The sequence below is a fragment of the Lissotriton vulgaris genome, unplaced genomic scaffold, assembly GCF_964263255.1.
Source record: "Lissotriton vulgaris unplaced genomic scaffold, aLisVul1.2 SCAFFOLD_581, whole genome shotgun sequence".
In the NCBI taxonomy this organism is placed as follows: Eukaryota; Metazoa; Chordata; class Amphibia; order Caudata; family Salamandridae; genus Lissotriton; species Lissotriton vulgaris.
Window position 1 is genome coordinate 329942 of NW_028255144.1, and position 21839 is coordinate 351780.

Genomic DNA, 21839 nt, shown 5'->3' on the forward strand with positions numbered 1-21839 from the left:
AAATTAGTTTGGTCTACTTCCGTGATGCTAAGTTTGGCAGGAAACAGCAGAGCATATTTAAGCCTCAAGGTGTGCAGCTGAGTCTACACTGCTGTGTATGAGGTGCGTAGGCGATGTACCTCTGCAGTGTAAACCGAATATGCTGTAATTTCACAGTTTTTGAAATGCCAGGGGCCTTTCGCCCTAAAAAGCTGGAGGAGAAAATCTCTGTCCCTGTAATTAAGAACTTAAGCAATCATCAGGAGTGGATGCTCCCCCAGCAGTAGGGGTCTGCCCGCCAGGCAGTGTGCTTGCTCAATGCAGAAGAATTTCGGTGTCCTGCCAGCCAACACTATGTTCGGCAACCACTGTTCAAGTTCTACGTTGGGGCCATCAGCATGTTCCCGGAAGCCCACAAATCGCATATTGTTAAGCCGAGAGCGGCCCCCATCGTCTGTCCCTCTGCGTTTCAAGGATACAATATAGGCCTTCATCTCCTTCACCGGGGTCTGCAGACCCTGCACTGTGGGACTCATACCAGTCAAGGTGGATTCAGTTTTGTTAACCCGCTCCACCAGCTTGTGATGGTCCATGTGGAGCAGTCCGACATCCAGGGACGCTGAATATACGCCATCAGCCGGTGGGGACCACCTGTCCCCAGCCACTCTCAGTGTCACCGGCTGCAAGGTGGAGGCCCCCCTCCACAGTTAGGGTTGCAGGTCCTCAGGGGCGGTGGTCCAGCTGATCATTCTCACACCCAGCAAAGCGTCACCCGTCTAGGGTCCATCGTGGCCCGCACCCCTCAGCTACCAGTCCGAGGGTGGCAGTTGAAAGCCCCAAATCCAGCCATGCACTGACAGAGGTGTTTATGAAGGCTCACCCCAGTCTCAGGTAGAGGCCTGCTGCAGAAGTGAAGCACCCCCACCCTCAACAAGCCAACAGTACCAGAGGGCTCCCAAGGGGCCCAGAAGGGGAACTCACCTGTTGTCCCCAGCAGGCCCTCTTCAGGTGTGCCTCTGCCTAGTCACAACATCATCACGGGGGGCCTCTGCTCACCATGCCTGGCTACGGCTCTGACAACATTGTAGGAGGCCTCTCTTGTCAGTGCAGGACCCCGCCAGGTCCAATCACTCCGCTTACCATTGTCCCCATCACTGCCATGATCATCCTAGCAGCAATTTCCTCTGCCCCACGGGGGGCGCAGACCACTCCATTCGTCACTGGAGCCCACACCCCTCACCGACGATTCTGGCCTGCAAAGGATGCACACTCTAAATGCGACCCACCACCACTGGGGCCTGCGCTTCATTCAGGTGGTGAGTCCGCAAGGGTGACTGCTTTCTGCGGGCCCCCACTGTGTCAGGGGGACCTGAGCCCAGCCCTGGGCTTTGTGTCACTCCCGCTGCTGCATCGCGGCCTCGGTCCACGCCAGCCATTGCTTCCCGCTCAGGGGACCCATCATGAGTGATCTCCTGGCCAACCAGTTGTGCGGAAGGCAGTGGAGGCAGCCAGATGGTGAGGGGAGGGGAAATTAGGCACCCCCACCAGCCTTTATGCGGTTGCAAAGACCCGGGATGACAACAGATTAAGCCTGCCTCAGACGGATCTCAGCACCTGCAGATGATATGTTAAGTAAAGTTTCATGTCATTTGCATGGAGCGAGACATACAAGGATTTAGGAGTGAACTGAGGGGCTCCAAGTAAAGGTTGAAGATTGTGGCGAATAGAATAGAGCCTGTGGGGCACCATATGAGCCTGGGAGCAGGGGTGGTCTTGAGGACTCAAGTAGCAGTTAGAGAGGCAAGCCCGTTGACGCAGGAGGCCAGAATGTTAAGTTGAATATTGTGAATGTGATTAACAATGTGGAATGCTACCAAGAGGTTTAAGAGGACAATCTTCTCAGATTTGAAGGATGTCTTCCAGCACTTAGCGCATGGAGGGTTCAGTGCTACAGTGTTGCTGGAAGCCTTATTGTCAAGTTTACTGAACATTTCAAAGATACCAACACTTTGGGCCACATGGGAGGGAAATTTAGAATAAAATATTGGGCGGGGAATTTCTCCATTCAATTGTATTAGAGATGATAGGGAAGAGCAAGTTTTAATAAGTGGAAGGATGGAATTGCATACCTTTTGCCCAAAAAAATTGCACGCCCCCTCTTATATTGCTAATTGTTAGCATGTATGTGATATTTAATATGTGGTGGAAGTTATAAGGTTGTTGCATTTTCAATGACTTTGGAGAAGAAAAGTGAAAGAAAGATAATGTACAAGATCATTAGGCCAGGATTGGATTTCTTTATTGAAGAAAGAATTTGGCACGTTTTCAGGGTTGAGGTGAAGTTACCAATATGAAAGAGGTGTTGCTAATGTTCAGGTAAGTGGGGATGATAAACGGAAGGAGAGACTTGATGATGCATGGAGACTTGTTTTCATAAAAGGTAAGTTTGAGGAGTAAGTAAGAAGTCCAGGCTAGAATATCCTGAAGTGGTGGGTTAATACTATGGGCTTGCTCATTACATGCATTACAGAGTCCATATTGTTATGTCTTGGTTTGATTTTATTGTTCTCAATTGAATAACAGCAGACAGGAGATAATTGGCGCAGTGTTTGACTGATCTGTAAGGCTTTTGGATAATTATTTGTATCAATTTGGGTTTTAGAGTAGGAGGCAGGGTTTGTTGGATGAATTGCATGTTTCTGGATAGCTCTTACATGTATGAGGGACTGCAGGTCTGAACGTGATGACGGCGGATGAGCAACAGATCTTGTCACGTACCACTAGAGTCTGTAAGGCAAGGTTAAGGCCTTGCTAATGAGAGGCTTGATGGATGAATTAAGCACATTCAGGAACGAATCTAAACCATCAGAGGGGTTTGATAGATGAAAAGATGAAGTGATAGAGTACTTTAGTAGGAAGATTTTTAGAGGATCTGAATGTGACTGACTAGAGTTTGTGTTGCCCTTTGTGAGGTTGGTAAACAATAATCAGCCAAGTCCAGTAGTCTAGGTGGGAGGCAAGAGATGCAAGGAGATAGAGAATGGGTGAGGTCACACTTGTTGTTTAGTGTATGGGTGGGACCTCTAATATGTGAGAAGAAGCTAAAGGAGGCTGTAGGATTCAGGAAAGTGCCTCTGAGACGTTTGAAATTGTGATTGTCGGGGGGACAAAAATCACTGATATCAGAATTGAAAATGGAAGAGGATTACATTAGGTCTGAAAAGTAATTTAGGAATAGACTAATGGGTGTCATTGAAGTAGTACTCTGGCATGGCACCTGAATTCATTCCCGTTACCAAGATTCCAACAGCCTCTGGGTGATTTTATATTATATGTCATGGTTGTTTGGGACAAGGCCACAATCCCTTCAGTATCTCGGTCTCTTCAGAACGTGAATGAGTGTTCTTGGTAGTGCATCTTTATGATCTTAGTTCTAATGGTTCTGTGCCACAGTACAAAATCATTAAAAACCATTCACAATCAGGAAAACAGTGGCCTGATGCTTCAGGGCAAGGTGACTTAGAACATATGTCTAGGGTTGCTGCCTGTTATGATGGTGAGTGCTAATAGATTTAGTCAAGGAATTTGGTTAAAATCCAAGTACTTGTAACTTCAGCATGCAAAGGCCACATTTTGGAACAGCATATGAGTTGCATTGGGTTTATAGGCTTTTACCAGGAGAGATGGCAATAAATCTTTAAGCCTATAAAAATGTACCAAGGAATTATTCAAACCGTCCTAAAAGCAGCTCTTAGTCGTCATACATTTAGGTCCATCACAGTTCTTAGTCAAAAAGATATAATAGATAGTTATTCCACTTTACCTCTGTTAAAAAAGAGCTTTTAGGTTCCACTTCAAGCATAGTTTTCTTTGTGCCAAAAGCAAGAAGTTTAGTTTTTTCTAAGTTCAGGTTTAGACGATTGGCAGGGGCGTACTCCCCTGAGGCATTAAGGGACTGTTGTAATAATTTGACCTTTGTCTCATCGAATACTACTAAATCGTTTCCAAAAAACAAAGCAGACTATTTCGTTTTGCCAGATTTGGGAGACATTTTTGACCAGGGGTAAGAGTGAATTTAGATTACTTACAAAAAGAGCGAGTTTTAATATACAACCCTGCCTCTATTTGATCTAATAGATATGGCTCTGTCTACTGATCTCTGGGTCTTCACATCTTAGCACATTGTTTAATCAAACTTTCCTTAATATTGACCCAATACGGAAAGGAGAGTCCAAATTTGTTTGCTTGGCCCGATGCAGTGATTTAATAATAACAAATTATGAGAAGTTCCCAGCCTTTCAGCCCTAGCGATCGGTCTGCTAGCAAGGAATAAGAGTGCTGCACCACTGTTTATCGTAGACATTCCCTTACTAAACCCAAAGTGCAAACTTTTGTTTGTAGCTTACCATATTCACTGGTCTACACACTGCTACAACACAATCATCAACTCTTTGGTTCTAGTATTTATATGCTGCAAATATGAATCTCTCATATTGTCAAAGTACTCACTGTGTAGTATTAAGTCAATTGATTTAAATGCAAAGGGCTTTGTTGTACCTAGAAATTCTTCTTTCACAAAAGGGTCCCTGGCCCTTGTAGTAAAACCCTGCAGTAAGGCTTACTTCTGATCAGTGCTCACCTGACTTGCCTCATGTACAGGCCAGGCGAGAAAGTCTAGTGTAGACTGGCACAGACGATGGCCATTTTCAACGGGAATTAAGAAAGATCAGTTATACAGAGTGGCAGCAAATAACTGCATACCAATACCCACCAAGTTGGTGTGTTACCTAGAGAAACCTCCTGGAGCTCCTACCTAACACACAATGTGAGTGAAAACTACCTGTGCACAGTTATACCTAGGCACCACCTCAGTGGTCCACCCTGGTGCAGTAGAGCACAGTGGCAGAATTCTGGGTGTTTAGTGATAAATAAGTGTAGATTATCTCTAGATTCTGCCTGCCTGTTTGAACAGTTGTGGATAATATTTGTATGGTCTGAGGGGCCAGCATGAAAAGCAAAGTGGAGTTGGTGGAAGGATATCTGTCCTATGACCGGAGTTTCAGGAGAAGCAGGAGGTGAAGGCACAGTAGGAAACTTACAAATCTCCTTTGAGGTCCCAAATAAACACCTTAATGTTTGGGGTGTGGTAAAGAATCTGTGAGCCACCACTCTCTTCTGTTTGGGTTACCCATCTCTTGCCAGGCAGTTACATTTTGTATCTTCCTGGTGCTTGAGCCAAGTATATATGAAAACAATAAATTCTTGGTCTCTGTTTCTTCCAGCGAACCTTTGTGCGCTCTCTAAGATTTTCAGATGAATCTCTGAATTATTACATTCCAGTGGCCCTTAAATGTAAGCGTACCCTTGAAGCAGGCATCAACTTGGGAGCATCAGTAATGCGATGTTTAATAATGCCGACATTTGAATTCAGAAGCAGGCTGGATGTAGATGCGAGAACTTGTGCAAGCATCATGGGTGCATACCATCGTGCACTTCCTCGTCTGAGACTCCTGTATAATAATTCTTTGAGTTTGTTTTGGTAGAATGTTCTAATAGTCAAATAGTCCTGTTGGTTAAACCTACAGTGGACTTATTTACTTAACGTTCAAAGAATAGCTTCACAATTGCCAGGGAGCACCAAACTGTATTCAGTTAATCACGTGTAAAACAGAGATTTAGGACATTAGGTAGAGTAAGTGATTTATCCTATTGATATGACACCTGTCCAGAAGCCTAGTTTTCAGCTCTACAGTGCTTGGTCAGCCATCCAGATTATGACTGGACCTAGGACCTCACTGAGAACCTGTGCAAAGAGAGGTTTTTTCATTCTAGTCCAATACAGCATATCCATGCTATTACTACATTTGTTAAAACCATTGAAATGTATTAAACATTACAAGGCTATACTAGAAGTATCCGCCTGTAGTTCTTCACTCAGGATCTAAGTGTATTTCATGAACAGTGAACTGGACAGTGTCTACAAAACCCCTAGGGCCTGTTTACAATTTTTTTTTGTTTTTTTTGGCTGTAAGACTTTATTTGTAATTGCCAAAAATACATCTTAGTTCAATATAATCCGGTGGTTCGTCGTTAATCATACAGAAATTCACCTTCATTGTTACACAGCTCTTCAGCCGACAACCTTCCGGTCCGGCAGCGTTTGTCGACAATTTACATAGGGCAGTCGCATAGTATGTATGTAGTATGACTAGTCTTACTTTTATTTTTATGTAACAAAACTTTAGACTCATTAAGTTTAGGTATTTACAGGCATCAAAGGCAGTGTAGTTGAAGCACCTCATGCTGGGTGCGAGTCCCAGGCATCCCTCCACATCCCTCTCCTGTCCCCATGTCCTAGTGAAACTTAGATGCTTTCGTGTCCCAGTCCCCTTCCCGACTCCTCTTAACCGTCCTCTGGTATATCAGTCATCCATCCCTTCTTCGTCCCCTGAGCCATCTATGTCATCCTCAGGTAAAGGTTCGCACAGATCCCCCCTATAACTGTTCCATGCTTGCCAAATCTTATTCCACTTGCGAGGGTTAGCTCTCATTTTGTATACTAGTCGCTCGATCACCATAAGTCTGTCCATTGCCCTGCACCACTGCGCTAAAGTCGGTTACTCCGCCCCCCCCACCCACTTCTGCGCTATATCTCGCTTGGCAACCATGACCCCAATCGTCACCCACTGCTGCCCCCGACGCGTCAGATCACTTCTTTCCCATACATTCAATAAGCATACCCGTGGGTCCGGTGCAAGTGACGTCTCCAATGTTTGGGAAATGGTGCGCATGACTTGTCTCCAGTATGTAGTGATAACCGGGCAACCCCACAGTGTGTGTATCAGTGTCCCTTCCTCACCACAACCTCTAAGGCAGTTCGGGTGATCCGCTCTGTGTATTTTATGCAGGGTGGTTCTAGTGTAGTAAACTCTGTGCAGTATCTTAAACTGCACCAATCGAAATCGTGCTGAAACGCCTTCCTATCGCGGCGATGCCAACGCGGCGTTCCAGTCTGTCTCATCCATGGCACCCGGTTCAGCCCCCCATTTCTCCTTTAGTTTAAGCAGGGGGTCTGGAAGATTATTCAGTAGCTTCTGGTAGGTGAGGGATGTGGCGCCTGTTTGCATAAAATCAGTGACCAAACGGTCCTCCAGCGGTGAAGATTCGGGGACTGTCGACCCTGGTTCGATAACTGTCATCAATGCATGCCTTATCTGTATGTATCTGTAGGTTTCGTTGGAGCCCAACTCATATTGCTGCTGCAACTGTGAGAAAGGGACCATCCCGTTGCTGGTCCATAAGTCTCCCACTGTTGTAATTCCAATATTATCCCATTGGGTAAATCCCTTACTAAATCTCAGGCAGCCGAGCTGTTTGGCGTCCCACAATGGTGTAAGTTTAGTAATAACCCCACTCCATTTGAGTCGTGTCTGCGCCTTATGCCAGAGCAGCACAGTGTGTCTGGTTGGGCCAATCAACTTCGCCGTGAGACCTTTATTATATAGTGGGGCCAGGAGGCTGTGCGTACCTAGTTGTGCTCTGTCTGCTAGATACGCCGGGTTGTTCTGCGGGGCGTGGATCCACTGGTTTATCACCTTAAGTTGTGATGCCCAGTAATACAATTGTATGTTTGGCAGGGCTATTCCCCCGTCATACCATCCCCGATTAAGTTTTTATATGCGCCACCCTGGCTGGGCGCTCTCCCTAATGCAGACCTGTCACCACCGCAGTCACCCTTCGAAAGTAGGAAGGTGGTACCACATCCGGGGTGTTTTCCAATATATACAGGAGACGTGGCAACGCCATCATTTTAAACGATGCCGCTCTTCCCAGCAGCGTTAGAGGGAGGGCTTTCCAATGTCTCACGTCTGCCTTTAAGCGAACGAGTGGCGGTAGTAAGTTCTGTGCATAGAATACCTCCGCGTCTCGAGTGATGTGGACACCCAGATATGTAAACGAGGTACTTGCAATCGTTAGTGGGCAGTCACTAGGCAGGTTCTTTACAAAACTTTTTTGAATGGAGCTATTTTATGTCCTTAGTAGAAGATAAGACTGTGCTTTCTCCAAACAACATTTACCATCATATTCTGGAAGTGATAATGTGTTTTGTTGCTGTGTGCATCTTCATGCTTTATGTTCAGTTGCTTACTTTATGTTTATCTACAATTGCTCCTACATATCCAGTCAAAAAGCAGCTCAAGCCTTCAAAGTTCCCATGACAACTGACCATTTACCACTATCTAGGGTGGTAAAATAGTGCTGCTCCAGCACTTCAACTACTTAGACACCATTCAGTACAAATTTGTGGCAGGATGCTCCCAGTGCTTACATTTTGAGCTATTGCCCCCAGTCTGAGAACCCAGGGGGTTATCCAGCAGCAGTTGCTGTCTGTTTCCAAATCCCTTTCGTAAATGGCTCAGGTAGGTACAGCATGGTGTTGTTGACCAGCTGTTAAGTGATGGAAAGTTCTGAGTCTTTTAACAGATCGAAAGCAGAATTATACTTCTTCCATCACATTAAATCGTCATGGTTCCTTAGACCTTTCTTCGACTAGGAACAAAGTGCGTTATTCAAATAGTTGTGTTTTTGTGAACTTTTACGTATTTTCCTGAGACTCAGAAGAAATGGATCAGCTTGTACTGACTTAGTAAAGAGTTTCACCTTTGCAAATAAAGTTTAAAAGAAGGTTTAGCGACTACCCCAAGTTTTGTGGAATCTTGATGGCGAGTATACAAAATTTGTAAAATGGCAAAGTTTGTGATTGTAGAGACAGAGGTATATACCTGTGCTCGATTGCAATTGAGTTAAACTGAATATGATTTTACAGATATTGTGCACTATATCTGGGCATAAGAAGAGACAATGTATGTACTTTTAGAGGTAGAGGATTTGGGCAGATCAGTTGCATACCATTTGCCACTGGTGGGTCACCAGAGGTGGGATCATACCATTGTGAAAATCGACACCTGGAGACTAACTGCAGAATCACTATCAGAGTAGGCATTTAAAGGACTAACTAAAGAAGGAATTGATAAATTCTCATGTTGAAGTGGTCATTGGTTGACATGGGAGTGTTGTGCGAATCCTTCAAATGATAGGGTTATGTATTACAGCATTATGCTACTTTAGAAGGGCACAAGCTTCCAGAATGGCATCTAAGATGTTATTCATGCACTATAAGCTCACATTTTCCACAGTGCCAACAGTTACTAGGGTTTGACGGAGATAAGGTAGCTTGGAGGATTTTTGAGATCAGTAACTACACAGCTAAGATTCATTGAGCGGAAGATAGGTCAGGTAGATAATTTGCATAACTAAAACAGGTAGAGAATGTTCAAATACAGTGATGCCCAGTATTACAACATCTTTTCCACATTATCCTGCTCTAAAGTAGCCAAAATAGGTTAAAAATAATATCCTAGCCCAATAACTCGACCCTCTTAGATCATCAGTATCACTCCATCCACCTTGATGTATCCAAAACTGATTACCCGCTTCAGACCAGTGCCATACTGGAGGAGATTGTGGGTTACCCCAGACCTCTCACAGTATGCTCGGGCATTCCTAGATGTTAGAAATGTTGACAGGGCCCAAAAAATTCCCTGGATGTGCGAGGTAAAGGCAACCTATTCCGCTATGGGCTTAGCCAGTCTATGGGAAGACCCAACAGCCCATACCTTCCCACCCAGAAAAACTCTTAAAGAACTCTATTGGAGCACGGTTTATATGAAAAGATTTGGCACATCTATTGGTCCGTCATTGACTGTGGATTTTTGGGAACTTAAAGACTCAACTGCTCTCGAGGGTTACTGGGATTGTATTACTGTTCCAGAGGACAGAAAGAGATATCACCAATTTAGGATGGGCACTGTACCAATTAATTCCTTCGTCTCTAAATGGAGGGAAGGCCTTGACCCCAGTTGTCCTTTCTGTCCTACTCAACAGGAAAGCATTGGGCATATCCTATTTATTTGTCCAGAATATAAAGCCCCTAGGCGGTCTTGGTTGAAACCCATTTGTTTGCGGCTGGGTCTCCAAACAGGTTGTGAGGCTTTAAGGATTCTTAAAACAAATACCTCTCAGCCTGTGGTTATTGTAATGTAATGTAAAAAATTCTTATAAAGCGCGACTTACACCGGACGGTTTCTTGGCGCTGTTCACTTACTTGGGAAGGGGAGGGGAGGCACAGAAGGGGAGGAAAAGAGTGCTTATGTATAGATGCTGTGGAAAAGGTGAGTTTTGAGGAGAGACCTAAAGTGAGGGTAAGGGGGAGAGAGTCTAAGTTCCAACGGAAGTGAGTTCCAGAATGAGGGAGCCAGGAAAGAAAATCTGAGACCTACATGTTTTTTGCGCCTGAACCTAGGCGTCTGGAGGAGCGCATGGTGAGAGGATCGAAGGTGCCTAGGGGGAGTGTAGGGGTGCAGGAGAGAAGAGATGAAGGAAGGACCGATGCCGGCCAGAGATTTATGGGTCAAACAACCTAGTTTGAACTTGCACCGCTCCGATACAGGGAGCCAGTGAAGGGCTTTAAGCAGGGGACGGACGTGGAGGTGTTTGGGTTGATGGTATATCAGGCGGGCTGCCTGATTCTGTATCAACTGTAGTCTTTTAATTTGATATTGTGGGATGCCTGCATACAGGGCATTGGCGTAGTCAATCCGGGAGATGACTAATGCCAGCAGTGCCAGAGTGAGGGCCTCGGTGGTCAGGAAATGAGCTATTTTCCGGATCTTCCTAAGCTGGAAAAAGCAGGAGGACACAGTGGCACTGACCTGGTGCTTCATTGAGAGATCATGGGAGATGTAAACTCCCAAGCTTTTCACCTTGTCAGCAGGGCAAGGAGAGGGGCTGAGGGAAGGGGGCCAGAAAGCAGAGTTCCAGGGGTTGGATGGGCCTCCGACAAGAACAAGCTCCGTCTTGTCGGGGTTAAGTTTAAGATGGTGAGCACCCATCCAATTACTGATGTGACAGAGGGTGGACTGAAAGTCTTGGATCGCTTCGTCCGAGGAATCAAGGTTTAAGACAAGCTGAATGTCATCTGCATAGTTAAATGCAGTGACATTCCTTCCCCGGAGGGAGCGGATCAGGGGGGTGAGATACAAATTAAATAGGAGTGGTGACAAGGACGAACCCTGCGGAACGCCGCAGGTGAGCTTCATCTTGTCAGCCGAAAACTGGGAGAGTCGGACAGATTGGTGGCGATTCGTCAGGAAGGAGCGAACCCAGCTAAGGGCCGTCCCACTGATGCCCGCCTCTTTGACACGGTCGACCAAGATGGTGTGGTCGACCGTGTCAAAGGCCGCCGACAGATCTAGGAAAATCAGAGCTTGACTAATATTAGAGTTGGCGCCTCTACGGAGTTACTCCATGACAGAGAGGATGCCCGCCTCCGTCGAATGGGCAGGTCTAAACCCAGCTTGCTGGGAGTCTAGGAAGTTGGACTCTTCAATAAAAGAACTGAGGACGCTGGCCACATGTGTCTCAAGTACCTTACTCAGGTAAGGGAGAAGGGAGATGGGACGGAAGTTACCCATAACCGCGTTGGTTTTTTTTAGTATGGGAACCACCTTGGCATTCTTAAACTGGCTGGGGACCTCACCGAGCAGGAGAGAGTTGTTCAGGAGGGCCAGCGGAGGGGCAGGGCAAGCCGTGAAGGCAGCACGGAGAATCGCAGGAGGGCAGCAGTCCGTGGGGGAGCCAGATGAAACTTTATTGAGCAGGGAGAGGAAGTCTCCTTCTAGTATGGGGGGAAGCTGGGTCAGGGAATGGGGATTAGAGGAGGGAGTAACCTCTGTAAGGGACATCGCCGGGGATTGCAGTCGCAAAGATTCTACACTGGATGTGGATAATTCGGGCAAGTAAATTATGTTTAACTTGAATATTTCAGATTTCTTCTGTATGCCCTTTTTATTCGTAGTCTTTTTAAAATAATATTTTAGTCTTAACGGAATGTGTATATAACTGAAGTTAAAATGTATGATACACATCAATTGATGAACTTAAATTATATTTTTACTCTGTGGGACGGATGAGAATTTGCTATAATGTCCTGATGTGATTTTTTTTTTTGTAATTTTATTATGAAATTAACTACATTATATGTTACCTTATTGGTCTTTTTAAATTTGTTAAATATTTTAATGCTGTATTTTATGATCCATACTTTTAGTACTCACCCCTGACAAGTTGCCTTTTACACAACCTCCAGAATCTTCAAATCAGCTTTGATCCTCGTCACTTCACATAACTGCTTTCGTGGACCAACTCCAGGATGAAACTCTTCAGCTGTACCTTCCATATATTCAGGAGAGTACCTTCCATATAATGAGCTGCACACCCAGCAATTCTGTCAGGATGGCCCAACCTGCCTACACCCAGTCCCCTTTGTCTCACTGTCTAACAGGAATACACAAATCTCAACAGCAGAGCCACTCAGTCATGGGACCCAGGTCACTGGCAAAGGCACAAAAATGGTTAGGGCAGGAAAAAGCCAACTTTCTAAAAGTCAAGGTTGTGACCTAAAATCCGACTTTACCTCTAAAATATTTTTTTTATTATTCTTCTGCGTCTATACATGCCATTTCTACTTGCTCCTAATCAAACATTATCACATATTAAATGTAATTAGGTAACCCAATGTTATCCAATGGGAGAGGTAGATCTCACATAGTAAAAAGCGAATGTAGAATTTTTTCACTACAAGAATATAGAAAGCGTATGTCCTACTTTTTAAATACAACCCACCCTGTCCCTATGAGCCTTTAGGGCCCATCTTAGGGGTGACTTCTATTTATTTTAAAATAAGGAAGCTGTAGGCGAAATGGCAGTTTAAAACTGCACTACAGGCTACAGTGGCAGGCTAAAACATGTTTTAAAAGGCTACTTTAGTGAGTGGCACAATGAGTGCTGCAGGCCCACTAGTAGCATTTCATATGCAGGCCATGGGGCCATTTAGGGACATTTTCTAGGAACATACAAGTAAATTAAATGTACCAGTCAGGTGTAGGAGAGAGTACAAGCACTTTAGTCCTAATGCCAACAAAAAGAAATAGAAAAGCAGGAGGGTGAAGGTAAAACGTTTGGGGACGACCATATAGAGAAGAGGGCCCGTCCAACAACTGGTTACTTTCTACCTAAAGTACCATCTGCAAAAACTGAGCCTTGAATAGGAGAGTAGAGGCATTGTCCATTCCAACACCATCAGAGGTAAGGGGTTACAGGAGCCAAGCTGTCTCTCCTGTAAATTCACCCCCAAGTTCATAATGGAAGAAATTAGGAGGTACTTGAATGCTTTGTCATGGCATTTCATTATCTAGAAGAATGAAGTTGGCAAGTTGGGCTTCATTGTTGTGGCGCCCATTAACTCCATGCTTGCCAGTGCCTGAAGGGATAGTCGATCAGGAGCTGAGGCACCTAATCACTTTAAGTAGAGACGAGCGTTGAAAGTTCAACTGTCTTTAGTCACCATATAGTAATTAATTATTAGCTTCTTTTGAAACCTCCTCGTACATGCTCATAAACCTTCTTCTGGGCTTATCACCTCCTACCTGCTCTGCCCCACAACCCACCCTCGCCTTTCGAGTCATGCTCTGTAAAGACCTGGGTGCAAATCTTATACATAAATAAAAAATACATTAATACATTTCAACAGTACTAAGGTTGCACTTGTAAATGTATTATTTATTCACCAGATTATGAAAAGTACAAACAATTGCCTGAAGAACCAGAGTACTGTTGCTGTAAAATGAAAAACTAATAATAGCGTATCTTATAAAAATCTAAAAAGTCCTTTCAATTGCAACAAGCTTGCAGCATTTCAAGTCTTCGAACCCCATGCTTAGGGATTAAAAAGCAGCAGCACAGCTGGTATAATTAATGAAAAATAGGCAAAAGACATAGGAGGCACAGAAAAGAGATAAGTTATAAAGAGACATGGCACAAATAATCTGTGCATGCCAGTCTTTACATGCACTATCACATTAAGCAAGTGCTTTTTTATTTTTTCAGAATGTTCTATAGCGCAAACTTGGCCCAAAGGTATCATGATCACCAGTTGCATTACAGACAGAAGTTTTCATTTTGTTAGGTACAGGGAGATTACGTGATTTACCCAGAATCCTAACTTTACTACTCCTAAATACTTTTTGTGAATACCAAAAGTCGTAAAGTTAGGATTTTGTCTCATTTTAGGAGTAGTAAAGTTAGGTATCCTAACTTTACTACTCCTAACTGGTTTTGTGAATACCGAAAGTCGTGAAGTTAGTATTTTGCCTCAGATTACTTGTGTGAATCAGGCCCCATGTCCTTTTACCAACTACTGGCCCCTATAGGTTATACAATCCATACATTTACTGAAAGAAGAATATTTATCTCCAATTGTTCTTTCAGCAATGGAGGTAATGAGGGCGGGTCATCGACATTGAAGTGGTTTTACAAATATTCTGCCGGCATATTGAGTTTTGCATGCTCTCAGATATTTAACCCCTTAAGTGCTGCCTCGGTGCATTGGCCGACGGCAGCACTACCTCCCCAGTGCTGCGCACGACCATTGGATGTCCATTCAGCACTAGTTCCAATGGACAGCGCAGCACTGGGGAGGAATGTTTAATAGCATCTATGAGGTTAAGCAACGGGGAAGGTACCTCATGACTTTAAAAATAATGCTCTGAAGCTGAACGAGGAATACATTCAATAGGAGAAGTTCTAGAACGTAGATGTGACAGAATACTTATATTTACAAAATGAAAGAGAGCATTTTTAGATGTCAAAAAGTATCTAGTAATGTTTGATATTAACTAGTTCAAGTTTAATTTTTACACACACTATGTTGCCCCCCCTTCCTATGCTTGAACAACATGCAACCATAGGGGGACTGTACGTGACAAATGTAGTGTATGTGGAAATCTAACAATTGATTATGAAGTGTGGTGTTCTCCAAACATTTTGACTTTAGTAATATTATATATAATATATTTACTTAAAGGTGCTTTCAGCCAGCCCTCTTTATGCATTGTTCAGTTGTTTCTTCCACTATATACAGCATACAATGTGGGACTATTGGTCAACCTTCTTAAGTCATTAGCTACCTTCACTATGAGTGACAGTTGCATTCTGTTCTTTCACACTGAGTATATCCTCACACAAAGAAGTCCCCTTTAGTATCAGGGACAACTGTGGCAAAGTGGTTTTTTGAAACAAAGAAATATTTGCTTTTAACCAATTTGTTTTATGTTGGTGAAGTGTGTGCCCAACAACTCCCCCACAATGAAGTTTTACAAAAACTATAACAAAACAAAGCAAGCATTGACAAAGCAAGAAGGCTGGCAGGCAGGACTGTTCTCTTTGTCAGTGTGTATTTACATTTGATGTGAAAATGTCCCAAGGTTGATAACTTCTGGAAGGCTTTCTTGAAAGCTTTAGAAACCCTGCTGCTTGACTAGCTGACAAGACTGAATCTGCAGGTTGCCTCAAACAATTGTACCATTGAAGAAAGTGTACAAATGATTTACATTATGGATATTTTCAGCAGTTATGCTGCGAGGAGAAAGATAGCCAGGAATAAAGAGTCTGCAGGAGTTGGGTATAGGTTTTTCTTATTTATGCTGAATTGGCTGCTGCAAGGCCACTGCACTATTGGCATTTGTGTTCCAGAATGACATAAGAAGGCTATGATCAAAATGAGGTACCGAGACAGCTTGCTTGGGGTATTGCTCATTTATAATTGTGCCTAAAGATCCCATGTTTCTAGGTACCACATGTTCAACCTGTCCAGTGAATGTAGCCTGCTTTTATTAGATCTCTAGGTGTAAATTTGGTTGCACTGACCACCTACAGTAGGTTAGTTACACAAAATAATGCTAAAAGATCTAATTACAAAATATGTTATGTTTTATTTGATTTTGTATTCATTCCCTACTTTGAAGTGACTTCTCTATGTTCTGAGATCAGTGAATTAAAAGCCACAGAAAGTAATTGTAATGCTGTTTCTATTTCTTCTGACCCTGCAGATTGACGAGCTTCAACACACAAACAATGACTTAGAGTTCCGCATCTTACAACTGCAAGAGAGTAAGGAGGCAGTGAATGGTCAAGTGAAAGATTTAACTCGCAAGAATGAAGAGCTGTGTAAAGAACTGACTGAAATCGACAAACTAGCAGAACAATTGGAACGAGATAAGGAACTGGTGATAGATACAGCAGAACAAGAGATTAAATCAACACAGGTAGCCTACATGTTGCTATCAAACCTAAGACGTGTTTGGATTTGTGCTTATTTGCTTCCTCCTCATGTAGTTTTCATTAACACTCTCTAAAGTCCCAATACATTGCTTGCTAATTTCAGTTCTACTAGCACGTTTGTTAGCCGACAAAGTTCGATCGCCCTTCTACAGTCTAACTGACATTTATGTTGCATAGCTATGCTTAAATGTAGGCACATCTGAAGTTGAACAGGCCACAAGAACCCATTTGTCCGAAAAAGAAAGCCGAGATAGTTCCAATTGTATCTTTGTGAAGGTTGTTACTCTGTAAAGTATCAATTTCGATTCCAGTTTATTCAAAAAACTTTCCTTAAGCCAGGCTGTTCTCACTTGCATGGACAATTAAGTCTGCATAGCAAATACAAATGAGTGAGTGATTGAAGACTTTTCAAGTACAGTACTGCCGACAGGCATTTTTAAGTGCTTCCTAGCTGAGGAGGTGTTGTGAGTTTTCGAAGCAGTGAGTTTTCAGTTTCATTCTGAAGGCAGGACAGATACTGCTGGTCTATCGTGTTGGTTACTGGGCTTCTTATCAGCATCTGCTTTTTGAGCCACAAAGATTTCTGGCGATTTGGAGAAGATTTAATTTTATAGAGCAGAGGGAGTGACCTATGGCACAGCATCTTATTTCTTGAATTAAGAGGATGATTTTGCATATGCTTATTTGTCGGTGAGACCGACTGTTTGTGTCTCCACACAGAACCGGTGGGCAATCCTCAGGGTGGGTTACCTGATCTCTATATTTTCTCACCAAGTACATGTTTGGCTACATCATTTTTGCTCACATATAGTCATGTTGAAGGAGTTGTCTTATTAATCTGCAAGTCTATAGTTCTTCGCTTGGCTACCGATTTGTTATCTGACAGCATGAACTAGATCAATAATTTGTGAAAATAGTGGAATTTGTGTACTACACGAACCAATGGTATGATACAAGCATCAAATGTCATTGCTGAGATGACCTCTAGGATTTTGTTTTTGAGACTTGGTGTGGTGACCTCCTAGGATGGTAGGTGGGGTGGTTTCCTGCTGGCTAATGTTTCATTTGGAGCTGAAGGATACAGTACCTCTGTTCTTCTTGAATTTGAGGAAGCACATGGTTATCAATGTTCAGAGAGTGATCAGGCAGCGTTCCAAGGATTTGTAATGGTTGCTTGTTAGGAATGTACACGTAGATGTCATGGCCAAAGAGTAGCAAGGGAATGATAGTTGCTGCTGAGCTTAACAGGTAGCTGGAAGTAGGTATTCAGGAAAGCTGGAGATGGGACTAGCGGAGGGCATTTTGGACACTCTGAAATGGACATTTTTGTAGCCAGATGGAAAGAGTCACAGTTATCATATCCATGAGTGGTTTCTATTTTGTATTTTGGTAATTTTTAGGCATAATATTAGTCAACGAGATGCTAGTGAAACAGATGAAAACGACATAACTTAGTGTGAATAGATCCGGATTTGTAATTGTTGGTTACATTTCAAATATCTTAAAATTGAGAGGTAATCTACTCTAGAGCGAGGCCATGTGCACAGAGAACAACTTTTCACGATGCCAAATCTTGAACAATTGGGCAGGCAAAAGTGAAGATGCAGAAGTGCAGGCAGTACTTGTTCACTGCTCCTTTGAATAAACTTACGTTTATTTGTTTAGTCATTCACAAGTTGTAAACGCTAAATCAGATTTCCCACATGTATGCTTTTCCACCATTGTTTCAGAACCTGGCAACTTTACAATCCAGGCTGTGAAATTGCATTTTTCAGTAGAAAGAGGTCATTTCTGAGCGACATTTGAGAAGTTTAAAAACTTTTTTAAAGGTATTAGTGCTCTTTTTCATTGGCTAAGTAATAGTGTTCTCGGACTCTGGACTCTGTTCATTTATGGATATTTGTCTGCCATTCTTTAAGACGGCATTTAAGTTCTTACATACCTTCAATGCTAGGCCCCACTACTACCAATTGACGGACTGCCTTTAGCCTAACCATCCAGACCAGTGTACTTTAGGACCAACATTTGCTCTCCACCTCTGTGCTAACAGTTATCTTATTCTCCTATTTCCTATACTTTATTCTTTGGAGCCCTCAGAACTAATAACATATGACGGACCATTGAAAACATTACCCTCATCGAAGTAATTGTCACCGTAAACACCAGAACTCTACAAATTTTCTTAGTATGACCAAAGTTTGTTCAAGGATGTATGGCCTTCAACAACTTCTTACAGCTCACAGAAGTCTTTCCTTGGAATTTGCCACTCACCATATTCTCTGCATCATATTCTCGTCACCAGATCCCCTTTCTACATCACAACATTCGTAAACACTGGATTTAAACACTGGACTGCAAGCCCAGACTATAGCTGTACTGTAATCCATTCAGATTTAAAGAACTAGAAGCCAAGAATCCCATTTTCCCAGATTTAAGAGCACAAAGGGAGAAAGAAATGTATTGAAGGAGTTTAAAGCATTCCTTCTCCACCAAGCTAAGCAGTCACAGGACCTGTGCCACCATTGCCTCCCTGTTTCAGCTGTAAAATGATTATTCTCTTAAAACAGCTCACTGTACCTTGAAGCATTCTGACAATCACACATGGTGTTCTAAATATCACCCAACTAAATAAATACATTCTATTTCCAGTTCTACAGCCAACATTTCTAGACTTCTCTCAATAGCATAAAACCGAAGGTCTTCTAAACCATATATTGAGGGCTTTTAATGTTGCACATCTAAACATTATCAATATGTATTGTTTTCCAGGTTGAAATTGAACACAAGCAAAGAACTATTGAAGTGCTCGAGAGTGAAAATCAAGATTTACGTTCTGTAAGTAAAATCTTGACTGCAAGATATACATACACTGAACAGTGCATTAATGGTGGTTCTCAACATTTACTATTAATCTTGATGAGTCTTGCTATTCTAAACTTAAGTTTAAGTGCACTTTTATGAGCTAGTTGATTATTTAGTATATCAAAGTAGAAAATTGTATCTCATTAGATAGTAAAACTTCAATTTGCTGGAGTCTAAATGAACTGGAAACTGATAGATTTACGTTCTCCGAAGGTCAATTTGAGGAATGATGACTCTGATCTGTAACTTTTTGCCCATGGGTAAAATTGGGCCATGAGCTGCCCAATAAAAAATGTGTTTTGTACTTGTGCGAGTGAGGGCATAAGGAGATAATACCTGACATTTTTTCAGATAATCGTTGTTACCTGCACTTGACACCCTGGCTGGAGCCTGCTCCCTCTCCAAAAGTATTGACAATCACTACTCAACCTATGTCCTGAATAATATTCCAGTGAATTCTAGGCCTTGTGTTGCCACTAGCTGTGATTCCTGGTGATTGATGAGGATACTGTGAGCAAAGAAAATCTGATATACAAACTGTGTTTTTGACTGTATTTGCAGATAAATGTGCATAATGGAGTCCGGTATTATATATGCGGTCTTTAATGCAGCTCCTCCGAGGCAGACCTCTACGGTATAGTAAGGGCGTACTGGACTTTACCCATGTACTGGAAGAAAAATCACAGCCACATTAGAGCGGACACTGGATAGGACCTGAATCACACCCACTGGTCACATGATCCTCCTGGCAAAAAGGAATCCAGGAAGCAGATTCCTAGACCTTGCCTGGTCTGAGCTGAGAGATGCCTCACCATGGTGTGTATATGAGACTAGGCCCCATCAATTGCCTAGTGGTCGGAATAGGGTCATATACTGGATTGAGGCTGCACACATAGTGCTCTGGGCTGAAAAGCATGGCGTAAAACATAACGGAGACCACTTTGGCATAGACTGATGTTATACTGTTATGTTATGTTATGTTATGTTATGTTATGTTATGTTATGTTATGTTATGTTATGTTATGTTATCGTAGGTTTTATTAAGTGCTCAGCTACTCTAGCAGAGTGTCCCGGCGCTAACAGATCAGACACAACATAACTCGTCCATCGAGGGGCAAATTAGAGGCCGAACAGCCACGTTTTAAGATCTTTCCTGAAAGATGCCAAATTCTCGCTCTTTCTCAGAGCAAGAGGCAAATCATTCCAGGCGTGTGATGCTAGATGTTGAAAAGATCGGCCCCCACTCCGTGCACGCCTGATTACAGGGATCCTCGCCAGTGACAAGGCAGCCGATCATAAGGCTCTGATTGGATGGTGGAAGACAACTCTCTTCCGCAAATAAACAGCCCCAATGCCATGAAGGGCTTTAAACGCCATGGTAAGGGCCTTGAACTTAATGCGTTTCCTGATTGGAAGCCAGTGAAGGGACTCCAGAAGGCCGTGGCATGAGAACGGCGACCAAGGCCAAAAATGGCCCGAGCCTCCGCGTTCTGCACTACCTGCAACCGTGACAGAAGATATTCAGGCAGGCCGAGGTAGAGTACGTTCACATAGTCCAACCTCGATCCAATCAGGGCTTGCACCGTTATTTTCCTATGGGCGATAGAGAGAAGGGGGAGGAATTTCCTCAGCATTTTGAGTATTCCGAAACACTGCCCCACCAAGCCAAGAATCTGAGATTTCAATGAAAGGCAATTGTCCATCTTGATTCCCAGGTTCTTAGCTACCTTGGAGTCAGTAGCAGGGGGAAACATTCCTGCAGGCCTCCAGGTCTTCCATCCGGGATCAGGGGGGCAGCCGAAGAAGAGGAGCTCGGACTTGTCGGAGTTGCATTTCAACTGGTCAAGTTGAAACCAAGTAAATATTGCGCCCAAGCAGTTCTTAATGCTCTCGCCATCAAAGTCCATGTTCTTACCGCAGGTGAAGAGAAGCTGGGTATCGTCGGCGTACGATATAATCTGGGCGCCAAACGACTCTGCCAGTGCCGCGAGGGGGGCCATATAGATATTAAAAAGAGTGGGGCTCAAAATTGACCCCTGAGGAACTCCCACCTCCAGAGGCGGCACTGTAGCAGAGTACGGAGGAGCCCAGACTGTCTGATGTCGGTTGGAAAGAAACGACTCAAACCATCTGAACACCGTTCCCCGAACCCCGATCTCCAAGAGTCTCGCCAGGAGCCGGTCATGGGGAACGGTGTCAAACGCCGCCGAAAGATCTAATAATACCAAAACTGCTTTCCCTCCATTATCTAGGACTTCCTTGATGGCTTCTGACACCTCCAACAATGCCGACTCTGTGCTCATGTTAGCCCTGAAACCGGACTGGGTATAGTACAAGATCTCATTAGACTCTACAAAGTCGGCCAGGACTGAGTGCACATGCTTTTCAGTCACCTTGGCCAGGGCCGGTAGCAACGAAATAGGCCTATAATTGGCATGATTACTGGGGTCCAAGGACGGCTTCTTTAAGAGAGGGAGAACCATCGCCTGTTTCCATGCTTGCGGTACATTTCCGGTTTCCAAAGACCTATTTAGGATCAGATTGACAGTCTGATTGATAACATAAGCAATTTTAGCTAAGAGCTTAGCGGGGCATGGATCACGCGGGGAGCCAGATCTCAATTTAGACAAAATTTCCAGAGAGGATTGCAACTCGATCGGAGGAAAAGTCATCAAAGTGGGCTGTCCCGCGATCACCTTGAGAGAGCCCAGTGCTAGATCGAGCGGACCCACTCCCGCCACAGCAGGAAAAGTATCCTG

At 43.6% G+C, this 21839-nt stretch overlaps 1 protein-coding gene across 1 annotated transcript in view; it reads left to right on the forward strand.

Annotated features, from left to right (window-relative positions):
- LOC147659215 (centrosomal protein of 135 kDa-like) overlaps window positions 1-21839 on the forward strand; it is a 548924-nt gene that overhangs the window by 32835 nt on the left and 494250 nt on the right. The window contains exons 2-3 of the mRNA XM_086951883.1: window positions 15987-16202; window positions 18988-19053. Coding sequence (XP_086808009.1) covers window positions 15987-16202; window positions 18988-19053 — 282 coding nt within the window. The remainder of the gene's footprint in view (window positions 1-15986; window positions 16203-18987; window positions 19054-21839) is intronic.